The sequence below is a fragment of the Brachyhypopomus gauderio genome, chromosome 8, assembly GCF_052324685.1.
Source record: "Brachyhypopomus gauderio isolate BG-103 chromosome 8, BGAUD_0.2, whole genome shotgun sequence".
Classification (NCBI taxonomy): Eukaryota; Metazoa; Chordata; class Actinopteri; order Gymnotiformes; family Hypopomidae; genus Brachyhypopomus; species Brachyhypopomus gauderio.
In genome coordinates, this window is record NC_135218.1 from 9,465,438 (window position 1) to 9,493,368 (window position 27,931).

Consider the following 27,931-nt stretch of genomic DNA (forward strand, 5'->3'; position numbering starts at 1 on the left):
ACCCGGCAAACATGACTTTGTCCATCGCGCTGAAGCGCGGCGCGCGCGCGAAGTTACAAAATTCGGGAGGTGCACGACCTCGCGCCGCGACAGCGCGCGAGGCCCTCGCGCACGGGCGGAGCCACCGCGATTACGTCATTTTCGCCGCGCGGACCCTCGCGCTTAACATTGCAGTCGGAGCCTACAATACCAGCATCGCTGCTCCGACACGGAATGAAAGCCTGGCGTTCATCAACAGACATTTACAGTGACAATATCAAAACCCAGAACTTTCATTTTTACTCTACTTAGTCTGATTGTGTGATTTTTGTGTGACTTGTGTATTTGTCTGTGTTTTGTGTAATTTGTGTGTTAACGGGTCGCCCAATGGAGGATGGGTTCCCTTTTGAGTCTTGGTTCTCCCGAGGTATCTTCCTATTCCCCACCATCTAGGGAGTTTTTCCTCGCCACTGTCGCCTTTGGCTTGCTCATTAGGGTTCTGGACCCATAGTATTGTTAACCTTTTAAATCCTGTAAAGCGCTTTGTGACAACATGTGTTGTGAAAAGCGCTATACAAATAAACTTTGATTGATTGATTGATTGACAACATACTAACCCCTGGAATAGCTATTAAAGTAGACATACAAACATTTTCCACTCTTCTGATGATATCTGATTTACATACAGCCAGAGTAGGAGTAGTGTGATTACAAATGGAAAAGTATTTGCAAGACCTAGAAACACAACAGGCAAGCTCATTTCAGGAAGTACTTTCAGTATTAATAAATATCTTTCTCTACATGGGCTATGAACAGAAACAAACTGCAGATATCTTGTTTCTTTAATACTATGAGTAATCCCCATCCAGGGTATATTTCAAGAGTTACACACCCTAAATTTAAACACATTCCACTCAGCTTGTTTTTACAGTCCACCCATCTTAGATGTTTTTTAATCCACATTATCACATTTTATTACAGTATTAATCATTAGTAAACTTTATACTCACAACAGAAGAATGACAGTATGTGAAAAGATGTAAATAATTTTATTCTTGTGCAGTGAGATTTCAATCATCCTTTCCAAATACTTCTTCTTTATAATGACTTACAAATGTGCAATATTTAACATGATTTATTAACACATCAACAAAACACAACAGGATCAAGTTTGTTCACATTATCTGACATCACAAAGCCTTGTGACATAAAACAGGAAAACCAATTTAAAGCATTACATCATAAAACACACAAAAAAAGCTAACAATGCCCTTCAAGTCACTGAAAATGGGAAAAGGAAAAATTACGAGATATTTAACACGTTCATGTTGTGAAAAACTAAAAGAAACTGAAAGACTTTGACTACAGGCAGTGACTACAAGAGCACTATTCCAGATGAAATCACTGGATTACACAACTTGGTGCTTGGTGTCAATGGTGCAAGTGTAAAGAAATCATGCTACAGTTTTCACGGTCAACACACACACACACACACACACACACACACACACACACACACACACACACACACACACACACACACACACACACAAATAAATTAGAGAAAAGTCACTCCTGGTATAAGGTTTCTTGGAAATCACATCATGCAAATATCTCAAGGTGTGCAAAAGGTGCATTTAATTATTGTGCTTCAGAAGTGGAAATCAGTTTATAGCTCTGTTTATCTGAGATTTTGAAATCACTTTGGCTCATCAGTTTCCAAGAAAATCACAAAAATCACAAGACCTTTATATTTCCTCAACAGTTAAATAACTCAATTTGATATTAAAACATTCCAATGATAGACTAAAAAAGCAGTAACCAAATAATAAGAATGACCTCGAACCCCAGACCCATGTTGTGCTTGAGGTCACTCCAATAGATCCTGAAGGAGAAAACAAAAAAAGTTTTTTTTCCCGAATTTCCGTTTTTATCACGACCAAATCGTGCCACAAAACGACAAACTCACCTCGTCAGAATCGTCTTCTAACTGGTCGGCATAGTGCTCCTCCATCTGCCTCAGTACGGAGTATCTGTATGTGGCGTCGCTGTGAACAAGTTCTATTAGTTTTGTTTGAGCCTAATGCAGATTCTTCAACTGTACCAACAGAAGTGAACTTACCTGTGAGGGAAACAATACTTCCGAATGATAAAAGCAGCAGCCATTATTGCAGCTACTGTAACGATAACCACAGACGCGACCACCCCGGGGTGCAGTCTTACCTGGACATGTTTAAAGGGACTAAATGGCCTAAACGTTGTACGTGGACACACACACACACACACGGTGACGTACTGTGAGTGCAGCCGTCCAAACCAACTGACCTGAGGAACAGCAGTCGTAGGTTGGGAAACACTTCGGAAAGTTAAACGTTTGAATTGACTATCTTCAATTTTAGCCGAAGATAACGCGATAAATGAATCTCCAACCATAATATAGGTAACCGCTACGATTAGTATATTTGTGAAGCTTAATTTACGACTAAACGATATAGCCATTGTTGTTTACTTCCTGGTAGAGTTACGTAAAACAAAGTGTCCCTCTGATTGGTCCATTGTTGGAACTTTTAGAGAATGAAACGTGACTACGTAAACTCTAGTAGAATAGCGTTACAAGCAGCAAATGGCAGCTTAGCCTACTGCAGAAATGTTTGGACAGTACTTCATACAGCTAAAGTAAATGTTTGCTCAATTTACTCAGTGTATATAGCTATGAGGACGTTTACTGTCGTTAAAAATAAATGAAATTCAACCAAACGTTAATTGTTAAAAAAAATAGACCTTCTCATCATACATCATATATCATGTTTATCATATACATTTCTCAAATACATTAAATGCAACATGCTTGAAATTGAAATTATCTTAAATAAAGGTTTCTTTCTGTGTCCACTGCCATAGCACATTTGAACTGAGATATTTTCTTTATGCATGTCAGACTCTTAAATCAGCTCATAGTACTTCCCAGTCTGAGGATCAAAGTAGCAGTTGAGACAGGGATCATAGTGCAGGCTGAGAAACTCATCCTCCCTGAGGTTCTCCTGTGCTTTACACCCTGTGAAACACACACAGAGAACATCTCAGCTATTCATCCAACTTTGTGTGTTCTAACCAGTTTCATCAGTCCTGCTCCACTAGCCTATTTTTCAAGGTGAAGTCCCCTTTAAAGAAATATCATTCTCCTGTGACAGATAATCATCTCTGTCCACTCCAGTGAAATCTTGTTGAGTTCTTTAAGATCTTCAACCTCAACAGATCCACAACCACGGCCTGCATCAATACAAATATTGATGTAACACCTTTGGTGGACACCTTGCTGTGGTCCCCTGGTCTCTCTGTCATCTGCTGGCTGGGATGAATTATTGGAGGGCTGAGGACGTCCATCCATTCCCTGTAAAGAAAAAAAAAACATATTCTGGACAAATGACTTCAATAAATGTCTTCAAAATGCTATGGTTTCATAATGTCATAATAATGTGAAAATAGTTTATATAGCATTAGCTCAAATTAAAATAAAACTAAAATTAAACGCCCTCTTTACACAAACCAGACACTCAACAAAAAAAAAAAATTACATGGTGTTAACACAATATGCACTTTCAAATTATTTATTAATAATAAAATTATGTAAAATCTGAATGCCTTTGCCAGCATGTACTTTCATAGTTGATAAGCTAACACAGCTGGGTATTTTTTGCCTATTCATTCACCTGTTTTGCACAGTAATTTCTGGCCAAATGTTTAAAAACATCAGGTTGATTTAACAGAAAGCTAAGATGACAATCATTGGTTTGCTGTTTATATGGGGACCGATATTAACTGAAGTTGGAAGAGATGGCACAACTGAAGAAAGGGCCTCAGTTCACAAGCATGATCTCATTAAAGTTTAAACTAAAATCTTTTTTTGTAGCTTGTCTTCATATGAGCATGGGTTCCTTTCTTTCTTCCCTCCTTCCTGTCTCCCTCATTTACATCAGAGGTTTTCATATGCACCATGTGGTGCTGACTGGCAGGCTCCCTGGTGAGATGGAAAGAGAGAGAAGGATGACCTCCCAGAGAGGGCACCCTGCAGCGGTGACAGCTAGGTGACATGTGCAAGCCTTTGACATGTGTGGCAGCACCAGAAACAAGTGGATAATCATCTGCCCTGACAGCCGTGCCTAATTAATCACCTAGACATCATATATTCCTCTTATTGTGTAAAGTCTGTGTAGCATATATATGCATGTATGTATGTATGTAAAGTGTATAGGTTGTATGTTACAGGAACAGTCCAATAATAGTTTTTTTTTTTTTTTTTTGTTAACTCTTTTTAAGTAAGTGTTATGAAGTTAATTACATTTACGTGCATGGTGGAGCCTTAATTAAATATGAGGTTTTATGTTCTGAGGATTAAGCGTATTTTTATGTCGGTCAGCTACGCCATAGTGAAGACCCCTGTCAGAAATCTTGTATTTAGCCCTGTCATGGTACTGGCTGTCTAATGAGGTTCATCATTCTCTCAGTCACTAGTGCATGTCACAGAGGTTACCATCCAGTTCTTTCTTCAGTGCTCAAATGTTTAAATGTTCTGGAGCTTAATTTTGACAGGAAGAAACCTCAAGATGAGATAGAAAAAAAGAAGCCCTTGAAGTAACCACTGAAGTTTGCTTTAGAAATATCAAGCAGAACATCAAGCACTCTTTTGATCTTGCTGGGAAACCATAGAAGATAGATGAACATGAAGCCTAAGGTGCTATCTGTATCATATACTTGCTGAAGTCATTTGCTGAGTTTTCTCACTTGAACAGGTCAGTATTATGCACATGGTCTTACCTAGGGTTGGAGTGTTGGAGAGGATTCATCTCTTTCTGGTAGTACTGGCCCTGTTGAGCTGCCTGTTGACCACACAGATCACTCTTTTAAGCTAAAGTAAATAGCAGATGATTGTTATAATGCCTGGTCTGATGCTCATGGAGCTAATACTGATGTGTTTACATCTTGTTTGATGAGGTTGCCTATATCTGCATGGTGCAAGTAATGGTAGCAATCATTTTGATTACTACTACCCTACAAAATCATACATGTGTGTGATTGTGTGTATTACTGTGTTAGAATGTTGAGGTATATCAGTTCCGTGCCCATTTGCCTGATGATGGCAGTATTGCTACTCTGTTAACAGAACTACTAACGACCACCAGCTTAAACAACTACTATGCCTTTCTTGACAACCAAAATGCTTGTCTAGTCAGAGACCCGAGTCTAACCAATTATACCAACTGGTTGACCATACATAAATTGATAAGGGCTGTATCATGAATAGCATTTGTAGGTAACACTCCTGGTTTTATGATTTGCACATTTTCACCCAGCTCGTAGACTAAAAAGTTTTCATTTCACTTAACAATAGAAAGATTTCACAAAGCCATGCTGTCAGCCCAGTCTAATGAGACTGAGCAGTGAGACATACCTTCCTCCAGTGGACATATGCAAGCATGTACGGATGGCAACTCACTAGAGGGATACACTGGGTCCATGTAGAGGTGTCATCACTGCTCATACTCAGACTGACATTGCACTGGTGAACCTGGAAAAAAAAGCATTGCAGCTATCTAAAGCCGAATAACCTTTCCCACTGAAATGCCACATGTATTGTTCTTGAAACCATTTCCCACAACAAAATACATTTGTGGAGTTGCCCATACTGCGTACAGAGCTATGATAAATGCTGTGAGCCTTTTGGAATTGTCTGAATTCCAACATGAATAATTCATAAAATGTGATCAGATCTTATGAAGTCATCATAGAGATCTTGCTTAAAGAACAATCCAGACATTTTTCATTGCCAAAGCTTTATTGGGCTTATTTAAACAACTGAAGTCACAAACATGTGAACCATTAATTTTAGTTACTAAAGGAGCCTTCGTTTTATTGGCAGTGACCTCAACAAAACAATTTCTGTAGCTACTGATAAGCCATGGTTTACAAGGCATTTTGGCCTGTTCCACCACGCCTGAGGGTGATGCCTAACCCCACCTCCAGAGGGCCAGTTGGGTGATTTTACTGTTCTAACCTGCTTTCTACACCTAGAAATTAATCAATTGTGTTTGAATAGGGAAATTACAAAAATGTGCTGGACTCCAGCCCTCCAGAAATGTGCTCCCTCTGCTCTGTACAGCACATTTTCTGATCACGTGCATTTTTGACCTGCCTCGCCTTGCCAAAGAAGCCTGGGGTCAGGAGCTTCTGAACATATGTGGCGGCCCGATGGCCTGGGGCCAGTACAAAATAAAAAAAATATAAGTATGTCGGGTAAAGTATATGTTTCTGCCAATCACAGTCAGGAGTCAGTTAACCTGTGATGCTAACTAGCTGAACCACATTTCTCAAAAACCACATATTTCACAGATCTTTGAAGACAAATGGGAGTAAACTTTGAAGACTAATGGAGTAAACTAGGGTGCATGTTAATTACCACACAGTAATACTACATAACTAAGGCATATCTTGTATACTGTTCATAATAGTAGTATGGATTTTGCAGGTTAGTGCTACTTGGTTTCATACTAACAGGAAGTGAGGAAGTGTTGCTATGCCAACATGTCATTGCAAACTTAGTTACGTTCAACATAGGTATTAAACATAAATAGTTACACCTGATATTCTATCTCATTACAAAAATGGATGTTAGCTAAATTTAGCTGCTGACAGTTAGCTAGATAATTAGCTTGCTTACAAACACTGAACTAGGTAGCTACCATGGGAAGATAAATTACACAAATTAACATGGTTTTCAAACAGCTTGCTTTCTACAATAGTAACCATTTATTAGATGTATTAATTATTTTACTTATGTAACAAGAAATCTATAATGTCCCCTGCCACCACTGCTTCTAAACTTGTCGCTGTCTGACATTTTTTCAAAATTATCCTAATATGAGTAGCCCCACCCTTTCTGTTCTGCATTGCATTTTAGAACAATAGTGACCTTCCAAACCACACTCAAATACGGACTAGTACCATGGATCATGGTATCATGGATTTTTTAATATTCTCAACTTTTACATGTTTTTACTTTTTATACTATATCCTACATACATAAAAAAAAAACTAGTTAGCATTAGTAAATAGTATGCAATTGGGACACACCCTTAGCCTTGCCAGGCTAAGCTAATAGTGTAGGAGATGGAGTTAGACTTCATTCTCTCTCACTGAGATGAAAATACTTGTCCATGACTCTCTTTGTCTTAGCATTGTCCATAGCACCATGCTAATGTTAGGTTGCAAAACATAACGAATGTTTTCAATAAAAATTGCATAAAAACCAATACAGGAGGTCCTCGGGTTACGTCAGTCCCAAGTTATGATGTTTCGTGGTTACGTACAGTACAGTGGGGTGCGAAAGTTTGGGCACCCTTGTAAATTTACCTGATTTACCTTTATAAATCATTGAATGTTTGGATTTTTTAAAATCTGGTAAATATATCATATAGGGGACAAACACAGTGATATTTGAGAGGTGAAATGAAGTTTATATGATTTACAGAAAGTGTGTAATAATTGTCTAAACAAAAATAGGCAGGTGCATAAGTTTGGGCACCAAAAAAACCCTTAACTTAATACTTTGTAGATCCTCCTTTCACAGAAATAACAGCCTCTAAACGCTTCCTATAGCTTCTAATGAGAGTCTGAATTGTGGCTGAAGGTATTTTAGACCATTCTTCTTTACAAAACATCTCTAGTTCATTCAGGTCTGATGGTTTCTGAGCATGGACAGCTCTCTTTAAGCGACACCACAGATTTTCAATAATATTCAGGTCTGAGGACTGATGGCCATTTCAGAACGTTGTACTTGTTCCTCTGCATGAATGCCTTAGTAGATGTTGAATAGTGATTAGGGTCGTTGTAGATGTTGAGCAGTGTTTAGGGTTGATGTAGATGTTGAGCAGTGATTAGGGTCGTTGTCCTGTTGGAAGATCCAGCCCCGGCGCAGCTTCAGCTTTGTCACTGATTCCTGGACACTGATCTCCAGAATCTGCTGATCTTGATTGGAATCCATGCGTCCCTCAACTTTAACAAGATCCCCAGTCCCTGTACTGGCCACAAAGCCCCACAGCATGATGGAACCACTACCAAATTTTACTGTAGATAGCAGGTGTTTTTCTTGGAGTGATGTGTTCTTTTTCCTCCATGCATAACGGCCCTTGTTATGGCCAAATAACTCTATTTTTGTTTCATCAGTCCACAGCACCTTACTCCAAAATGAAGCTGGCTCGTCCAAATGTGCTTTAGCGTACCTCAAGCTCTGTTTGTGATGTGGTTGGAGAAAAGGCTTCCTCTGCATCACTCACCCATACAGCATCTCCTTGTGTAAAGTGCGCCAAATAGTTGAACGATGCACAGTGACTCCATCAGTAGCAAGATGATGTTGTAGGTCTTTGGTGCTGGTCTGTGGGTTGACTCTGACTGTTCTCAACATCCTTCGCTTCTGTTTTTTTTGCTTGGTCTGCCACTTCGAGCCTTGACTTGAACTGTACCTGTCTTCTTCCATTTTCTCACAATATTTCTCACACTGGAGACTGAAAGCTGAAATCTCTGAGATAGCTTTCTGTATCTTTCCCGTAAACCATGACGGTGAACAATCTTTGTTTTCAGGTCATTTGAAAGTTGTATTGAGTCTCCCATGCTGCAACTCTTCAGAGAAGATGCAAAGAGGAGAAAAACATACAATTGCCACCGCTAACTACCCTTTCTCATAATTGGAGTCACCTGTGTATGGAGGTCAAGGGACACTGAACTTACCAAACCAAATTTGAGTTCCAATAATTAGTTCTAAAGGTTTTGAAATCAATAAAATGACAACAATGCCCAAACTTATGCACCTGCCTATTGTTCTGGTTCTTTCTGTAAATCATATAAACTTCATTTCACCTTTCAAATATCACTGTGTTTGTCCCCTATATGATATTTATTAACTGAATTTTTTTATCCAAACATTCAATGATTTATAAATGTAAATCAGGAAAATTAACAAGGGTGCCCAAACTATCGCACCCCACTGTATGTACGTATGTTCTGACTTACACCAAAAATCGGTTTACGACGCGATGTAGGAACGGATCAATGTCGTAAGTCGAGCACCCCCTGTATTGTGGATGTTATATTGAAATTCACATCAGATGAAATCAAAAAGTTCACTTGTTCAGGTCAAAAACATGACCCTCTCATTTGATTTTTACTGAATTTCAAGGACATTTTTGGTATCAATTTTGATATTTTGGTCCAACTGAATGCTTCCAATTAAATTGTAAAGAAAGAAATACAGTATACTAGAATGCTGTTTTATTATTATCATTTAAAGAATGTAGCACAAGTAAGACTTTATCCCCTGTAAGACGGACAGTAAAACTATAAGTGGCCAGTAAAACTCTTATCTAAATGGTCCAGAGCCATTACACACGATGACTCGAATTTGTTCTGTGAAACCGTTATGTTAGACACAGAAGACAGATACTGTAGCAACCTGCTTTACATTTTCCTAATACAACTCAATACAATTCAATGATCCCTAAAAGACTGTTGCCCAGTCTCCGATGTAACAAACAGCCCCATACTATTATGTTCACCTTTCACCTGGGATGTTGTGTTTGTTGCCCCCCAAACAAAACTCTGTGTACAATCACCAAAAATTTCATCTATCCACCGAAAAATTGTTTCAGTGGTCTCGTGGACATAAAGGTTTTCTTTGGCAAATGTAAGGTGGTCAGAAATGTGTTTTGTTTTACTTAGGATGCAGCAATTTCCTGTCTGGTAAGCTCCCATCTCCACATTTCTTTTTCTTTCCTGATTCGTGAACACAGATGTTAACAATTGCAACAGCAGCGATTTGTCACTTGCTTAAGGATCCTATGGCCTGCCCTTGTGTAATTATTTGTAAATATTTGCATACAGAGAGAGTAGTAGGCATTCTGAACCTCCCTGGCCATGGACTAATGTCTTTGAAATTCCTTCCTCAACCCTTTCCTGTCTTATATTCTCCTTTGATTAGACTGTGTTGCATTTACTGCACATAATACAACAGAATCCTGTCAAAAAGCAGATTTTATATGGTAGAGCAGAATAAATTCACACCTGAACTAATTGGAACACCTGACTCCAATTACAAAATTTTCAAGAGGTCATTATCGTAGTGCAGGGGAGCTGAATTTTGACTGCAGTGCTTGAGATCTCCCACCCCGTAGAGTTTAATTCCAACTCTCATCTAACACCTGCTGCATCTCTAGGATGCTGAGTCCTATATGATTAAAAACTTTTTGCCCAGTTTTTTCACTGTTTAAACTATGTGTTCAATAACTATATGACATTGAAAAATGCTGTGGCTTGCAAAATGACACAATATTTCTCTTTATTATGATCTACAAAACATGATGTGATCTAATTTTAGGAGAGTTTCATGCCACAATCCAGATTAATCAAAAGGGTTCCACAGACGTTTTACTCAGAATTAAACGCAAAACTAACAGTTCTCATACCTGTGACGCGCTGAGTCCGGGCTGGCCCGCACCGCCCTCCTCCTCTTCCTGCTCTCTCCTCAGGCTGGCCAGCATCTGCAACTCTTCCTCCTCATCCTCTTCATCCTCATCCTCCTCATGCTCTGGTGTCCCATGTAAGTCACACCGGCAGGAGCCTGCGGGCGAACGCCTTGTGCTCTCCCTCACCTGCAGAGGCCGAGTGGCTTCATTACTCTCCGAACACAGCCCTCCAACCAAGCGCACAGGCAGTCGTGTGTTGCAGGCTATAGCTAATTAGAAACCAATCCATCAGACACTGAAGGCTAATTGGCACTTCATTAGAGTAAAGACATCAGCAGGAGCGTTCGCCCACTGCTAGAGATCCGCTTAGGCAAAGAGCTGGTCAAAGACAAATTACAGACCTGTACTGGCTGTATTGATATCGCCTGATTAGTACATTGAGAACATTAGGTTGATTCATCGCTTTGCTCACCGAACAGCAAGGGTACTTTCAATGTGTTTTTAAGTATAAGAAAACTGAGCACAGGATACGCTCCAAAGACACAAAAATGAGCACCAGGACACTGTGCAAAAAAAATCAGAATCAGAGCAGTGGTTAAAGCAAAAAGCAGTTTGCATTTGTGACAACGGTGAACAGATTCAGCAGTCTGGGCCTAAATGGATTCATATTAAAAACCCCTGGGGAGGGCAAGCAACAGCCGAGCCAGAATTACAATGATCACAGATACACTTATAAACAAACCACTCCGCTCAAGTGGACCTATTCATTTGAAGTATGTACTTCAGTTAATTTATTTCTAATAACCCCTCCAACCTTTAATAAGATGTGTTCTAGTTAAAGCTTGTCCACACATACAATCGTGTTCAACAAGTCTTTTTCAAAAATGTTTTTCTTTTTTTTTCTTCTTTCTAACAGCGTGCCTCAAGGTTGGGAGTTGCAAGGTTAATGCATTTTCCTGGTTTCAGACTAAAATCTGTTATGAATGACGATTTTAGTGTTTTGTTTACTGGAGTATTATGCTAGCCTTGACTTCCAGGTGAATGTATTTGCCACTGCACCACTAAACTATCACTGCACCTTTTTGAACAGGAGGGTGTTAAAGTCAAGCCGTTTTCACTGGCAGTCGCAGTTCAAATTACACACATCAGAAATAACTTACATGCCTCCACTATCTATTTTGCCTGATTATAACTATCTAGGCAACACAAGGTCAAACATTGTGGCTAAGAGACTGCTACTTAGATAGAATTTCTGTAATATGAATATGCAGCAGACTTTAAAAGTACACATGACTGCTAAAAGCTAAAATTTAATGTTTTTAGACATCTGTGAAGAATACAAAGATGTAAGCATTGGGCTAAATCTAGAAAGGAAGATCCATTCCTTTGGAATACATGCCTACCCTGTGGATTTCCAGATCAGCAGAAGGAAATTCTTGAACAGATGTTCTTCTAATAGTCCCTGTAGCTTCATCAGTCCTGGTCTTCTCGGCCCCAAGCTTCCCTGGTCTGCTCCCTGGTCTGCTCCTGGGTCGGGCAGTGTGCGGTGAGAGACTGCGGGTTGGTGCCATGCACCCTGCCTCACTTCTCCAGGGGCTCTCGGCAGAGGCATGTGCAGCAGTGGAAGTGGGAGTCTGGGCCGGCTCCATGCCGGGCCTGGATGAGGCGGTGAGTTTGGGGGTGGGGAGAGGGCGTAAAGTGGTGGGAGCAGGAGCAGAACATGCTGCAGCTCTCGGAGAGAGAAACAGAGAGTACCTATCGTCCTGACGAAGACAGAAAGAAAGAGAGAGAGAGATAGAGAGAGAGAGAGAAAGGACAGGATAGAAATAAACCATGAAAACTGGATCAAGACTTGAGACCAGTACCCAAAACAAGCAAAGGGACTCTAGATATGAATGCAGAGTCACATAACATTTTTATGGCAAGTGGCCACTTCAAATTTCTAAATTACTTAGAACAAGTGCATTTTCATTTACTCGACCAGACCAAGACTAAAATCATGTGATCATGCATCCAGCTAAAAGTGGCAATGGCATATGGGATATGAACCTAATGAAGGAGCAAAAATCCACTAAGTAAAAACAGCTCAAAATATGACAAAGCCAACTGCTCCCAAAATATCCATAGTAATCAAAAACACAATGGTGACATTCAAAATCCCAAAAATTGCTTCAATTAATGTAAGCCACTCATCAGTATACCACTGTATTACAATCAAGCCTTTCTATTTTATAAGCATAAAATAAGAACTCCTAACAAATCGCAGAACAAACTCATCATGTGTAATGTGAAAAATATTAACAATCCCAGGTGCTTCAGTCAAGTGTTCTGTGTAATCATTGATGTTTGCACAGAACAACAATGATTTTGTGTGATTTTGTGTAGTGACCTGTAATTGTAGTGGACGGATCATTAATTAGTAAAAGCAATTAAAGCAATTATTCAACATATCTTTTATAATTGTGCAGCTCTATCAATGACCACTTCCTTGTCTAGTCTTTCTAACAGTAAAGCAAGCATGTAATTACCCTTAAACATATTTCTAGTCAGAATCTGTCTGCAAACCATAAGACCCTCCATGATTACAGTACCTTCACACTTTTTTGTTTTATTTTACTTTGCCCACAAAAATATGAGTGATGAACTTTGAAGAAAGAATTACAATAGGCATGATGTAACTCCTTGAAAGAGATCAAATGCTGAAAACACGGATGTCGTTGCAGATGAAACATACTAATAACTGTGATGTGACACAGGAAGGTACAACCAGAGCTAAATCACAGTTACCTGCAGCGAACAGGGGCACCATAGCACCACAAAAGTTGCCTATCAAAGACAAGGGCTTTAAAACGCTGGAGCTTTGATCTACACAAATGGCCATAAACGCAGAAACACTTTAAGCTAATGATGACATTCGCACCCAAAGACACCATTAAGACGCTATTTTAGCCTGTCAGTCTGTCTCGGTCTACTGCTTTTTCGGTACAGATCCCCTATTAGATACTTCAGCCATTCAAGTAACAAGTGGTGTATGCATTATCCTCCATAACTCTGACATTTAATGAACTTCAATGCATAAGATCATGTCTTGTGTACTAACACCAACAGCCAGTACCCATCAAATGGACTGATCACTTTCATAAAATTAATTTGTTTTGGCTGCACTTACACAATGATTAAAAGCTTTTACATTTTAATGCATGTAATCAGTTCATGTGTCACTGATATAATATAAGCCGTACATTCTATAGTGCTTACGCTTACAACTTCATCAGGCATCATATTAAGCAAATGTTGTCGCTCTTCTTGTCAGCAAAGCGACATCAGTCAAGAGTATTAGCGAGTGTCATCTTTAAGGAATGCAACATAAACACGAGGTTCTAAAATGTCCCAAGGAGATAATTATATTTTTCTCATTTTCCACTAGTCATGAACAAGAAACACATTTGGCACTAAAGACGCAAAGAAATATAACAAATTGAAGTGGAGCGGTAGCAGTGTGAGGGTGGGCAGGCAGGCCTGAATGGGAAAAGAAAGAGCCAATCAAACTGTCAGTGGCATCAATCAAAAAGCACTAATTAGGTGCAGCAAAACATATGTATCGCGGAGATGAGACTGATTTCCCTAGGGCCAAAAAACCAGAGTGCGACAGGATGTGAGTGATGTGTTGCTCAAAGCACGCTGAACTGAGGAACTCAATGCAGACTCATAAGAAGAAGTGAACTGATGTTTTTTCTTCATGGGCTTAATTGAACCACGTGTCCCAGGAGAGGTTTGCTGTGTGTCAAGGAACGGAGGAAAAAAGGTTACTGGTGTATCATCTGTACAAATGTGTTTCTGAGCAGAAAGAGATCAGGCTAAAGACCTTGGTTGTGCTTCAGCTGTAAACGCCATGCTAACATCTATCACTTGGGAACAAAAAAAGATGCAGGCTTTAAAAAAAAAATCTTGAAAATGAAATGACATTCCAAAGATAGTGCTGTGTATAGAAGCATTACGAGAGTTACGGCAGAGGGACAGGTCAGTGTTTATTGTTCTCCATTCTCACTTTGCTTGGATTGTTTGTCTCAAGTCATTCATGCAATTATTACCAGTGTCTGCATTCATCTTCTGCCTAACCTTCAGGAACCGCATGTGGAGGGAGATTAACAGCACAAAGAGTATCAGTACACAGATCAACCAGTTTAAAAAGATGTCAGAAAGGTCAAGCTTCTTGTTTCGAAATTACATCTTTTTTTGTCTAAGGATGTGGTGTCATAAACTTTAGGGAGCTCAGTAAACAACATGGGACCCTGATTTTATTCAGCTTTACAAATTCATTATCACTGTTTAATAATACTGTTTGTTCTGAGATTCATTGGCCTCTTACAGTTATATCCCAGTAGAGTAAATGCACAAATTACTTTAACAACACACTGAGGCTTCTGAAATTGGATAATTGGACCCAAGAAGTAAGGATAAATGTGTTAATTGGTGTCAAAGCGGTGAACTGGGCTTCGAAGTGAGTGCTTGGACTATGTGTGTGTGTTTATGTGCATGCAGGGGTCGGCACATGTGCAGGCCACGAATGCTCCAATACGCTCAACATTGCAAGATTTGCTGAGAAGCTCCCCCAGAGATGATCAGAGCCTGAACTGTGAAACCCAGATTTAATGGCTATTCAAGCAATGAGAAGCCTTCCGGTTTATTAAGACGGTTCCTGTGGTCTGGCTTTGGATCTCCAAAGACCTGTACGTGTACATGCATGCGGTCGTGTACCTCCTCGCCCTCGCTCCCGACGAAGTCGTCTTCCAGGCGTGCCCCTTTGCGGTCCCCCTCACACCCCAGGTCACCGTTGCCTTTGAGGTCCAAAGACAAATCCACGAAGGGGTCGCAGGAAGGCTGACCCCTCTTGGCCGAGTGAGGGCACGAAGAGAAAGTGAAGACCTCCTCACCGTCCCCTCCTTCGGCATCGCCTGGGCCGAGTTGAGGATGAGTGGTGCTGGTGTCATTATTACCCATCCCCAGCGTACGCGCGTGGGAGAGCGTGGCAGATGGAGACTGACACTGCAGATGCCTGGAAGCAGGCCCGGGAGAACCCAAACAGCAGGCCTCATCTGCAGAACAGAGGTGTGCTCATAAGCATTGTCTGGCACTAATTTGGCTGCAATACACCAACTCTTCTAAGATGCCAGCAAAGTTAAAAAACAAAGAAAAAACAAAAAACAGCACAGAAGCTTCAGAAAAACACAGTACCTTTTACTGGCAAGGAATTTCTCATAAAAATAAACGACAAACCACGATTGACTGTGTTGGAAGTATTTGATGCACAAGGCCCAAGCAGAAGCCCTTTCTTTTTCAGTCAAAAATATGACCTAAGGAAAAACATATCACAGCACTCTCCGAGAGAACATTAGAACATTAGCTTGTTTCTCCTTCAGGAAACTCCCATTGACTTAATGGCATAAAGCAGATCAATAATAGAGATCTAATTACTACACATAATGTTTTGTCATTCATTTTTCATAGTGAAGCTCATACTCTTTTCCCAGTGTTCACTTTAATGAGCATATGCTAATAGCTGCATAAGCACGACACTGCCGACTGTGACGAATGCTACAATGACTGCCAAAAGCGGCTGAATTTCTAGGACACATCCAGTTGTCTTTTCATGCTGCAACATTTGGTAAATGAACATAATGCTTTTATGAATCCTAAAAATGTGCTAAAGTGTGCATAAAGCATTAAAACAATACTAGTTTATTGTAAACACACACACACACACACACACACACATATATATGTTCATCTTCAGAGATAGCAGGAGAAGGTGGGGAAGGAAAACTAGCATTAGCTATTAGTGTGCAAATGTGTGTGTGTGTGTGTGGGGGGGGGGGGGGGGGGGGGGGGTGTACTGAGGCTTTCCCACTGGCACACAAACAACATCATTAGTAGATGGGGAGCAATGCTGCACCAACATCATAATTCAAATGCAGCTGTAAGGAAGCCTGTGGGGTCTGTGTGCCCTCATATTAAAGAGAAAAGACACCCAGAGAGCAGGGAGCCTGAGACACCAGCGAGAGCGAGGTGATGAATACGGCTGGCTCACGGAGCGTCTGCGCGCGCCGGCTTGATCCCCGAGTTTCAGCCGCACGCTCTGCTCTTACGCTCATGTGAGACTGAGATTTCGCCTGTCTCGTCTCGCATGAAGTTTGTCAACTTGTTCAGACGTTTCATCTTCGACTGGGTCTTGACAGGTGCGTTGTTTAGACCGCGTTATGTTTTGGTGCGGCCTCAAAAAGAAATGTCCACCTGGGAATGTGAAACATGGGCCAAGATTTGTATTATTGCCTCCTGCTCGTCCCTAGAGAATAAATGGTCCTTGGCTCCGAGCGTGATGCTTTGGCAGGGCTGCACATATCCTTCCTCTGGTGTGGTTAAACTAGGTTCCCTTCCCTCCAAGTTGTAAATATAGGTGCTAATTAGCTAGTTTGTTACATTTGTTCATTCCTGAGCCGTCTGGCGGACATTTGTTTGCTAAACTTTATCAAAGCGAAACTCCCATCTGCTAATCCTTTAAGATGCTCGCTGTTGCTGTTTTTCATGAAGATAATATTGATTTTAGCACAAAACGTACAAATGATTCCTTTAGGTATTCTTCCTTTTCTCACTGTGACCTCAGAAATAAATGAAGCAATTGATACATAAAAAAAAAACTTTGAAGAGCCGCCCCAATTAGGAGCATCTAAGTTTCCTTTTGCCAGAGATATGTGTTTCGGAACAGATCTAATGGGTTTTGTTTAGACACTCAATAATAGCTTTGAAAAACAGTACAGGACTGCAGTCATTGTGAGCCCACTTCTGTCTCCTCCAGACATTTCCACAGTGACAGCTGAATGAAGGTCAGGGTATGCTATTATGATATTAGATTTCATAAAACCACATTGTGTAAAGACAAGATTCTTTGTTCATGAAATCTCAGTGCCTCTGTCATAATGAAAATACTTTAAACGATCTATCAGGCAGTACCCAGCCTCACCTTTTCAGCAGTGGCCACGTAATTAAACCACACATACACACACACACACACACACACACACACACACACACACACACACACACACACTTGCAAAGTGCTTCTCAAGTATAACATTAACTCCAGCTCCTCAAAAGGGCTTTGCAGATTTAGATTCACAGCACGTTTTTGAAAAGACTTACATTGTAATCACCTTTTCTAATTGCCAACAGTTCACGCTGGCCCGAACCCCTGAGACTTCTCCCTGACCCACACAGTATACTAAATGTCCTATTATCACTAATGAACTTTCTCTTCCTGACTGAGAGGAGCCAGAGCTTCTCTCTCTCTGCTGGAGAGGACTGTTAACTTACTACACTTTGACATTCAGGGCTGGTGCAGCTGGTGGACAGACGACATCTACTCTGGCCTTTCATTTATTGCGTTCAACTGAAGAATGCTTGATTTGAAATAAAAGTGTGGACCTTTCTGGGAGTGAATGAGAGCAAAAGATTTAGGAGAAAGCTGGAAGCATCTATCTTTGTTTTTCAGTCTGTAGGTTTGCGAGGATAGTCTCTGAGGAGCCACTTCATAATCATGAGGCCACTTCAAAAATCGAATGTGTATTTCATTTAGGTGTGCTGACTGAGTAATGTAAAACAAATCAGGCCTAGACACTTTTTATTTATGATGGCACTGTCTAGGCAGATGTTTAACCATCACTTTATTACAAGATTTTATCTACTGTATACAGAAACTCACCCAGCCCATGTGGTTCTACTGATGCATCTTCCTCTATCATGTTTGAGCAGTCAGGCAGTACTTGGTGCAGGGAAGCGTTTTGTGATGACTCTTGGTTTGGGAGACGTGCAGCTCCATGACTGCCTAGGAAGACCACAGCACACATCATTTAATTGCTATATTGACCTTTATGTCATCCAAAAACCAGTAAACAAAAGGTCCCTGTTTTCATCATTGTAACTCAGATGCAGCATTAAGACACAAAGGGATACATTTTCATGCAGGAAGGAAGAGTTGTATATAGCGCTGGCCTACTGCTAATTTTGTTGGGCATTGGCCAATTTTTCCTCATTCCCACTCAGCTGGCTTTTTGATAGCCAGAAAAGAATGTGCATGCGTGCACATGCTAGGCATGACGCAACAGGGTGTTTGACATTCGAAATCTGACAGCACAGTGGTGATTTCAAGCCCATTTTGTTCCAAAATTGTGTTTACGTTACCGCCTCCTGAGACCCACTCTTTGTACTGACACAAGTCCAAAACAGTGTTTTCCTGGCTTCACTCTTAAAAGTATGTACAATCCCTGTGCACTTAAATTGCATACTGAATTTAAATAGTGTGCTTCTTCAACATACAATTTAGCACGACAGTTCATGGTTTTAGTGGCAGAAAACCACCTGTCTATGCCACTCCCACACCAACGCCCCTACAGAGGGCACTCCTGTGCCAACGCCATAACTGTAAAAAGGTTTGAGTGTAGAATGAATATATTATCAATACTTGAGCTTAGATATATTGCTGCAATGTCCGTTCAGATCAGCTCTTTTAATTTGTTTTAAAACGAAGTGCACCAGTGACTCACGGACGTAGTGACATTTTTGTAATATAATGGTCAATTCAAGACAGACTACTGCAGTTCCATACAGCACTTGCTTAATAGATGGAAATAGATGCATTCCATTACTCCTTCACAATGGAAAGAAAACTGGTCATTTTATAGATTCTATATTAATATAATGATAGAAATGACTCGCTGGCTGACATTTTACGACACATTCACATTTTTTCTTGTGCATGTGGAAACAGTCTAGGAACGTGTAACTGGCTAATATCCCTGTGATGATAAATTTAGTGAGTCTGTTTCTCACTGTTGTGACGCGCGGCTCGCGGCGAAGGATGAGACACGGGATCCTTGCTTTGCGTAACGTCACTTTATTTAACAGATATTGCGCAATAGCGCACGGAGAACAGAAACACTCACACAGCAACGTGTAGACTGTAGACAACGACGAGCACAAGACACTGCGCGAACGCACATTAAATAGACAGACCACATCAACCCCACGTGATGACGAGACGAGCCACAGGTGAGACGGATAATGACAAGACGCACCCGCACCCACGGAGCTACACTGACGCAGACGAGTAGACACAGACAACGTTAACACACGCCCCAAAAGGAAGGGTTCGGGGACCGTAGCGTGACAGACGCCCCCACCAAGGGCACTACCCGTCCCGGGGTGCCAACAGGACCGAGTGCCCCGAACCCACGTCGATGGGCGGATCCGAAGCGCCCAGTCCTGCGTCTGGGAGATGACCGCCCTCGGTGGAGAATCCGCCACGAACAGCCTAGAACACCCTCCCTGGGAAGACCGGGGAAAACACGTTAGACACATTTAACGGGGCATTTACAAACACACAAACAGGAACATTAACATACAGAGGCACGAAAGGGAAAAGGAGATTAGGCAGACATACGGGAATACATACGAAAACAGGAACGGACACACATGACAGTGGCGCCAGGCTGCGCGCCAGGAGGAGAGCGATCAGGGGAGAGAGACCGGGAGCTGCTGGGGCTGCAGGCGCTGCGGTGGGCGGTCCTCCTCCTGCCCTCGCTGCAAACCCTCCACCGGGCGCAGCGCGGCTGGCGGACGCGTCAGGTGCAGCACGGCTGGCGGACGCGTCAGGTGCAGCACGGCTGGCGGACGCGTCAGGTGCAGCACGGCTGGTCCCGCCCCTCGGTGGGCCGTACGGGAATCCTTCTTCACCCGGGGATCTCCCTCCGGACCTGGCAGTGGGAGGGGCCTCCTCTGCTTCCATCTCCTCCTCACTGCCACGGCTCCAGCTCATGGGCTGCCCCGAGCTGCCACCCCGTGAACAGTCCATGTCGCTGGCTGGGGAGCGCTCGGGAGACGAGCCCGCCTCTGGAAACCTCCTCCTCTTCGCCGTCCCGGCGGACAGTTCCGAGGGGGGAGGGCTCTCCTCTTTCTCCTCGGTATAGGAGCCCTCTTCCTCAGGGTATGCGGAGCACTCCGACGGAGGGTACTCCTCCTCGTCATACTCCTCTCCGCCTTCCTCCACGGTGGTAGAGGGACCTACGGGCGGAGGGATGTAGCCCTCCTCCTCGGTGTAGGACCCCTCCTCCTCACCGTAGTCTATGGTGGGATCGGAATACACTGATGGAAGGTAGTCCTCCTCCTCCCCGCCGTAGTATTCGGTTGGGGCGGAGCACACGGAGTGGGGATAGTCCACCTCCTCTTCTCCCTCGCCATAATCTATGGTGGGTGCGGAGCATATAGAGGGTGAACTGTCCTCTTCCTCTTCTTCCTCGTCCGGAGAGTCCGCCCCCTCGAACTCGCTCTCGGGGGTCTTCTCCGTGGAGCAGAGCTCGAGGGAGCCTACCCGCAGAGGTGAGAGGTCCTTGGAGGGAGAGGGGTGACGCTCCTTCCAAAACCGCACCGCGGTCTCGCGGAAATAGTCCGCCAACTCCTCAGTCCTGGCTTCCCGAGCCCGAAGCAGCATAACCGCACATAACGGATCCTGCTGCATCGCTTCGAGGGTGACGGGGGCTCCGCGGTGCTGTGCAGGGGAAGAGGCGTGGTGGTGCTTGCTGGGCCTCCTCCCCTTCTTAGGTCGGGTGGTGTAGCCTGGCATGGTTTGGTGTCTCTTGTCGGCTCGTCGTTCTGTGACGCGCGGCTCGCGGCGAAGGATGAGACACGGGATCCTTGCTTTGCGTAACGTCACTTTATTTAACAGATATTGCGCAATAGCGCACGGAGAACAGAAACACTCACACAGCAACGTGTAGACTGTAGACAACGACGAGCACAAGACACTGCGCGAACGCACATTAAATAGACAGACCACATCAACCCCACGTGATGACGAGACGAGCCACAGGTGAGACGGATAATGACAAGACGCACCCGCACCCACGGAGCTACACTGACGCAGACGAGTAGACACAGACAACGTTAACACACGCCCCAAAAGGAAGGGTTCGGGGACCGTAGCGTGACAACTGTGTGCAATACTGTATCAATTGTCTGACATTAGTAATTACTACTAAGATGTTATTAATCTTAGCAGCTATTACTGAGTTGTTTGTTCTTATTTGGTAAAAATGGTTGTACTTAGCGGTGTTGGGGTGAAGTGGCTTTGAAGTATGGTCAGATAAATATTGTACATCCACAAAGCTGGGTTGGAAGAAATAGGACAGGCCTTTCAGAATTAGCTTGAAGTCAAAAGATATTATTTCAGCCTTCCATCTCTGAATGGCTCCCATGAGTAAATTAAGCACAATTTTGGACCAAAGTAGATTAAAAATACCACTGTATCACGTATCACATGACTTCCCCGCCACCTATGTGAGGGTAGATGCATACATTTTTGGTCAGCCAAACCAGATTAGCAACACCCCATTGTTGGGCCACTAATCCCTGATCCTGCCACCATGGAAACAGCCCATAACCAATTGTTTTCTTGAGCATGTAAGTCGGCACAAACACAGACTGATTGCTGAAAGCAAGTAAATAAAGTCCCGAATGGCATTACCTTGAATATTGACTGACAACCTCTTCTATTTACACAACATCCAAGTCAATAGTCACTCAATAATCACCTCAACTAAAAATGGAATAAAACTCATGATTGACCTAACATAACCCTCAGATCCTTACGTGGGACTTGTCTCTCTTTCCAAGCGCTGTGACTTTGCCATGCTCTCACAGACGTCGCCCTCTCTGAGGACGCACTCTCAGTCGGAGGACTTCGCTGTAAATTTTCACTTCTCCCTGTGATCATCAATCCAAACACACAAGCAAATCAATTAAGCTGAATTAAGTAACATTCAGTTAAATGAAATGTGTCAGTGAACAATACCAATGAAACTGCAGCGCCAACTCACTATATCCACATTACAATCAGCAAACAGAGTTTTAGCAATCTAGCACCACTGTAACTCTGTAGGTGTCAAATGAACTGTGTAAGAGCTCATTCTGCACTAGTAGTTTCATGTTGTTCACAAATAATGGTAAAGGTGTTGTTAAATGTGGAGTTCTGGTTTCCTTTTCTTCACGTAAAAGCAATCAAATTCATTTTGTGTATTGTCCTCACATATATTAGCCCTCCAAAAAAGAGAGGACTTTTAACCAAAAGCATTAAAGTATAACATGATTCCTGCAGGTAAGTCTACATGTGTTAGATGTAGTGAATTTGCATTTACCTGACAGTATACTGACACTTAAGTCAGTCTTCACTCTGTGTTCTATCCCAGTTGCTAATGAACTGCCCTTCCTTGCTGATAGCGGTGGATGGCCTGCAACCTTTGACCCAAAAGCAATATGGGAGCAGTCGTGGGTTTTAGGACCCCGAGCAGTCGCTGCCCTGCCACTGCCTGCTTGATCTAGCAGCCGGATAAACAAACACAAAGCGATTGTTATGCATGCATCATAAATGTCAAATATATCATAATGTAAAAGGTCTACGGCTCAGACTGAGGCGCTGTGTCTAACATTCCGACATTTTCCCATATCCAGTATCGAGCTCATCTTTTTCCTTGGAGTGGTACAAACAAGAAGCCAGCAGTGGACATGTGTTTTGGGTCAAATCTGAACCACCTTCAAATCAGAGAAAGTGCTCAGAGAACATGTGTGTGGTGGGTGCATGTGGAGTTTGCTCAAGGGCACAAAGGCAGCAGCTTGCCGCAATGCAGTAAAACATCTAGTTGCTGTTTTATTCACTGAGAGTCAAACCTGCAGAGCAAAAAAAGTCAGTAGTTCGAATGACTTTTATACTCACACAATGCACCGCAGCCTGATTTAAACCCTTAAACTTCCACCACTCACCAGAGGAGCCACATATTCATTCTTCACCCAACTAAGTAATTTATATGTACACTTTAATGTAATTACTGATTAAGTCAAAGTAATTATTGAATAATATGCCTTACAAATATCTAAATACAAAGTTGTGAGTTTAAAACTGTATAAATTATAGCCTACTTCACACAGCCTTAAAAAGTTCTCAAATCAAAACTTTTCTGCATGTACTGAAGTTGTCAAAATATCTAAAGGGGGCAACAATAGAGTACGTGTTGTGATAAGTCTCCTACAACAGTTATTATAATAGTGGTCTTGATTATTTGTTTGACTTGAAACACCATAATATTTTCATTTGCAACTCGCAGCAATATTGACGAAATAAGGCAAAAAAGTAAGGTCAAGGCAACTTGGCAGATGAACACAAAATAGTAGCATCTGTTACTTCAGTTTAACAGCCAGTCCAATTTCCAAGGCTACAAACTGTGAGGACTGCACAAATAGACACCAAAATGTATCCATACACAGTTGCTAAGAAACCACAATCCGTTTTCCAAACTTCAGTTATCCAAACACACTCTGAATAATTGAGAGAAAAAAAAAACAATTTAAGTACATCTTGCCGATACCTACAGTATGATAGCCAGTAGCATGGCTTAAAGGCTGTTTTTAAAGCCGGTATCCGCTGAAAGCAAAAATAATCAAGCCATTCCAAGAGCAATTTTACAGCCAAAAGATGACATATTTTCAATAACCCAAGATGAAAGGACTACAGCCATATGAGGGTAACAGACGTCTGCATAAACTGACGTATCCCTGAGTGTCCCTGGTTCAGTGGAGAGGACAGGTACATGACTAAAGAGATAGGATTAGATCTCCCCTGGTAAGAGGAAGTGTGTCAGGTCGACAGACTGAAAACAGCAGGAAGTGTAACTGAGGGGATCAGACCTTTCCCAAGACTCTTTAAGACTAAACAACAAGCAAACAACTACGGAACCTTATTAATAAACTGACAGCGCTGATTCAGTCCCAGCTGTTCCATTTCTTTTTGAAAGCTTGTTCATTAGAAATGAACTCATTCTAATGAAAATGTTTTTTTTCTTGTGATAAATGTATTATTTTTATTTTTATAATGATAAAAAAGGGCAAACTTAATGTTGTAACATTGTCACCGAGAGAAGGATGCTAAGACGAAGAGGCTGCACGTGCGAAACGTTAGCTTTTTATTTAGTAAAATGCGCAGTACAGCTAACATACAAACTACAGAAAAACACCTCACGTGGACAGCCAGGATCAACAACTGACATCGACGAAACACACACTTAAGTACATGAATGCAAACAAGACAGAAGTGAAACACATCACAGTAACAGGACCAGGTGACACGCCTATTCACACACACAAACAATTATATACACACATCTATTCACACACGTAAACATAAGCACACATGGACATGAACGAACGTAAACACACACGCAGACACACCCAAGGGAGGAGTCAGGGGCTGTACCGTGACAAATGTACTATCACCTGGCACTGACCAGATTGTGAGCTGAGGGGTGCACTCCTTAGATGGGCTTGACCCAGTCTTTGCACAAGTTGGGTAACATGCTCAACATCAGGGGGGAACTGGCAACTCTTGGGAATCTCTTCCTTGGGTTCATTGCTCATGTAACAAAGATCTTGAGGGAAAATCACAGTTATTCATCAACCTATCAACTACAGTGTCATTGCACCTGCAGAACAACTGTAAATGTTTCAAGTGCAGAACAGTCTCAAAAAAGAAATTTTCTCCAAAATTAGAGGCCTAATATGCTTTCTTCCTTTTTTTAAATATTGGAAGTGTTGAGACTGAGGTGAGTTTCACTAGCCTCTCTCCACGCAGTCTGCAGGTTCAGTCCTCACGGTGAAGATGCGTCTGACCTTACAGCAGGCTGAGATCACAATACCATCCAGAGACAGGAACACAGCTCCTCGGAACAGCTCAGAAGTCAACGAGCCCAGGTCGATACACAGGTTGCACCACTGTTGGCAGGTCACGGTTAACCTTTTGCAGAACGTCTTTAACTAGATTCTAGGCTTCAGTGTCCTTCCATTACCAAGCTGGCCTGTAATGTGCAGCTAGTGAGATAGTGAGAGAAAGCAAGGTCGGCCAGAGCTTTTTACGAGCACTTACAATGTCACGTCTGAGGCCGAGGAGAGGTATTCTGGCATGCAGAGGGGTAGCAGAAAACTCCTTGTGTACAGTGGACAAGTACAGCCTCCGCTTCAGGTGCTCTTGATCTGTTACTCTGACAGAAGCACAGGAACATCAACTATAGCATCTGATTTGGAAAGCAAATGGGAGGCAATTTTAATCTGTTTTCTGAGCGTATGTGTGGGTGAGCGTGTGTTAGTGCGTGTGCATTTGTATGTATGAGGTCACATCAATGAGTGTGTGAATAAATTCAGTCTACATGCTAATTCACCTTGTGCACTTTCAGTGAATCTCATTTATCTTATAACCCATGAGACAGGCTTCAGGCAAAGGGGGCTAAAATCACCTCACAAACCCAAGAACTCATTATGTGCTGTCGCCAAGACCCTGTCAACAACACGGCTAAATTGTTTAGGAGATGATATTACAGTTATGCAAATATCTATTTTTGATTAAATGTGAATACAATATTTGCTAATGACATGGGTGTACACTCATTCACAATAGATGTTTCTGTGGTGACACGTACACAAGTTCAGTAGAGAAGTCTTTACCGAGAGGAACATTCACCTGTAGGACCACGAACCTCTGAATCAAGACAACTAGAGAATGGGTTACATAATATTAAACTAGGACAGGCAGAGGAAACAAAGACATACATTATTGTGAATGATTGAACTCACATTGAGCCATAAGACATGCGACAATAATAGCTCTACATATGTGGATTAGTCCTTTCTTTGTAATGTTAAGCCACGACCTCCTCCGATAAAGAGGAATATCTGATTAATAAAGCTTTATAAACCTCAAGAACTACTCATTTCAAGGTTCTATGGGCAATTTCTCAGACCCAGATCAAATATGAACCTAAATGAAATGGTTTTCAATAGTGATTTACAATTATCCTTCCAATATAGTCAATGACTACATTTAATCCATGTCCTGCCCTTCATAAATACAATGCTGACTAAATCTGGTTCTAGGAATAACACAGAAGTCTGATTTTGTTAATCAACATAAAAATGAACACATAAATAAATAGATTATTCTAAGCATGCATTTCTTAATATACTTACGTGGCATCTTGCCATCCTTAGGCAACTGCATCTTGTGCATTTGACTGCTGCCTTCAAGGCTATACACAAACCCTTTCACTTCTTTATCAAATATCTGTTTTTAAATATGAAAACACAACAGTAACAATAACAACTTTATCCCAACAATGCAAAAAGCATCTTAAATATATATTTCATGTCATGGCCTGTGTAAGACATACTGGCTAATTACTGATGCAGTTGCCATATTTTGCATGAATTTTCTGCTATTACGGGTCCTCAGCATACATTTTGGCCTTGTTTCCTACTAATACTAATCTGAAACAGCCCAAGTAAAATACAATTGAGGAAGTAATGGCTCATACATACTCTACTTATTGACGACTGGCCACCACTAAGTTTCCATTTAGCCACTGGATCTTTTCCTTGTGCGCTGAAGATCTCAACGGAGGCACCACCCTTGAACACCATCAAACAAATATGATATATCATATATGTTGGTATATACATAAAACCTACTGTAAATGTCCCCTAAATACCATGTTCTCCAAACTACTTCCAGATTATCGGTTCATACCTGATACTCATTCTTGAACATGTTTCCAATGTCTGTGAAGCCCGAAACCTAATTATTAATAAATATTTAACGTTATTTTGCACTGAACTTTACAAACATTAACATTAGCTAGCGAGACTGTTTATAGCTGAGCTCTTTAGCTAGAGCTTTTTAGTTCAGCACTAAAACAATCGATCAATTAGATAGTTTTGACTGGAAAGACTATTGGTTTAAATGTTATGTATCGTTAGCTATATGTTCTTACAGTTAAGTTAACTGGGAGCACAAACAGAGACCTTGTTATTATTAACTAACGTTAGCTGGCCTACACACAACAAAATGACCAGTGAATAAAACACAAACATACCGACCCAAGACAACACGAAATAAATAGTCTAAACGAAACAATGGAAGAGTTTTCTTAGGTCACTTATCACCGAGTTTAATTACTTCAATGGAAAGTATGTTATGGAAATGGGGGTCTATCTAGCTTAGCTAACTTGGTTTAACTAATGCTAGCTAGCCATAGAGCAACAACAACGCTAGCTACTGAATAACCTAGAGAAGGTGCGTTTCTATGACAACGGACGCTACAAGGTAGCTAGCGCAGTTACACTAGCACTGTCGTCTGTTTTGTAGTCTGTCTTTCTAAAAGCCGCAGTACACCATTGTTTTTAAACAGTTTCCCCTAGTAGCCTAATGTAATGAAAGGGCAAAGTAAGAAACTGTAATGGGGAAAAAGTTTAAAAACTGTAAAGGGTAAAAAGTAAAACTAGCTCCCATGATGTGTTAT

The 27,931-nt window shown here is 41.7% G+C and overlaps 1 protein-coding gene across 6 annotated transcripts; it reads right to left on the reverse strand.

Moving 5' to 3' along the window:
- Positions 1-1,098: 1,098 nt before the first annotated feature.
- On the reverse strand, positions 1,099-27,722 carry cfap20dc (CFAP20 domain containing). 6 transcript variants are annotated; one of them, XM_077014284.1, is made up of 22 exons: positions 27,506-27,720; positions 27,160-27,207; positions 26,952-27,041; positions 26,604-26,697; positions 26,057-26,129; positions 25,507-25,621; positions 25,202-25,355; positions 24,872-25,012; positions 22,733-22,912; positions 22,188-22,301; positions 18,247-18,369; positions 15,249-15,586; positions 11,894-12,253; positions 10,491-10,676; positions 5,474-5,545; positions 4,795-4,856; positions 3,279-3,370; positions 2,305-3,034; positions 2,102-2,202; positions 1,949-2,027; positions 1,819-1,864; positions 1,099-1,438 (listed from the first exon to the last, which is right to left on the reverse strand). In XM_077014284.1, exons 2-18 carry the CDS (start codon positions 27,178-27,180, stop codon positions 2,922-2,924), a joined length of 2,328 nt encoding a protein of 775 aa, XP_076870399.1. In that variant the 5' UTR covers positions 27,181-27,207; positions 27,506-27,720; the 3' UTR covers positions 1,099-1,438; positions 1,819-1,864; positions 1,949-2,027; positions 2,102-2,202; positions 2,305-2,921. The 6 variants fall into 6 exon arrangements, with proteins under 6 accessions (XP_076870399.1, XP_076870398.1, XP_076870401.1 ...); XM_077014283.1 differs by having other exon boundaries at positions 1,099-1,864; XM_077014286.1 differs by lacking the exon at positions 2,102-2,202 and having other exon boundaries at positions 1,099-1,864.
- Positions 27,723-27,931: the final 209 nt, after the last annotated feature.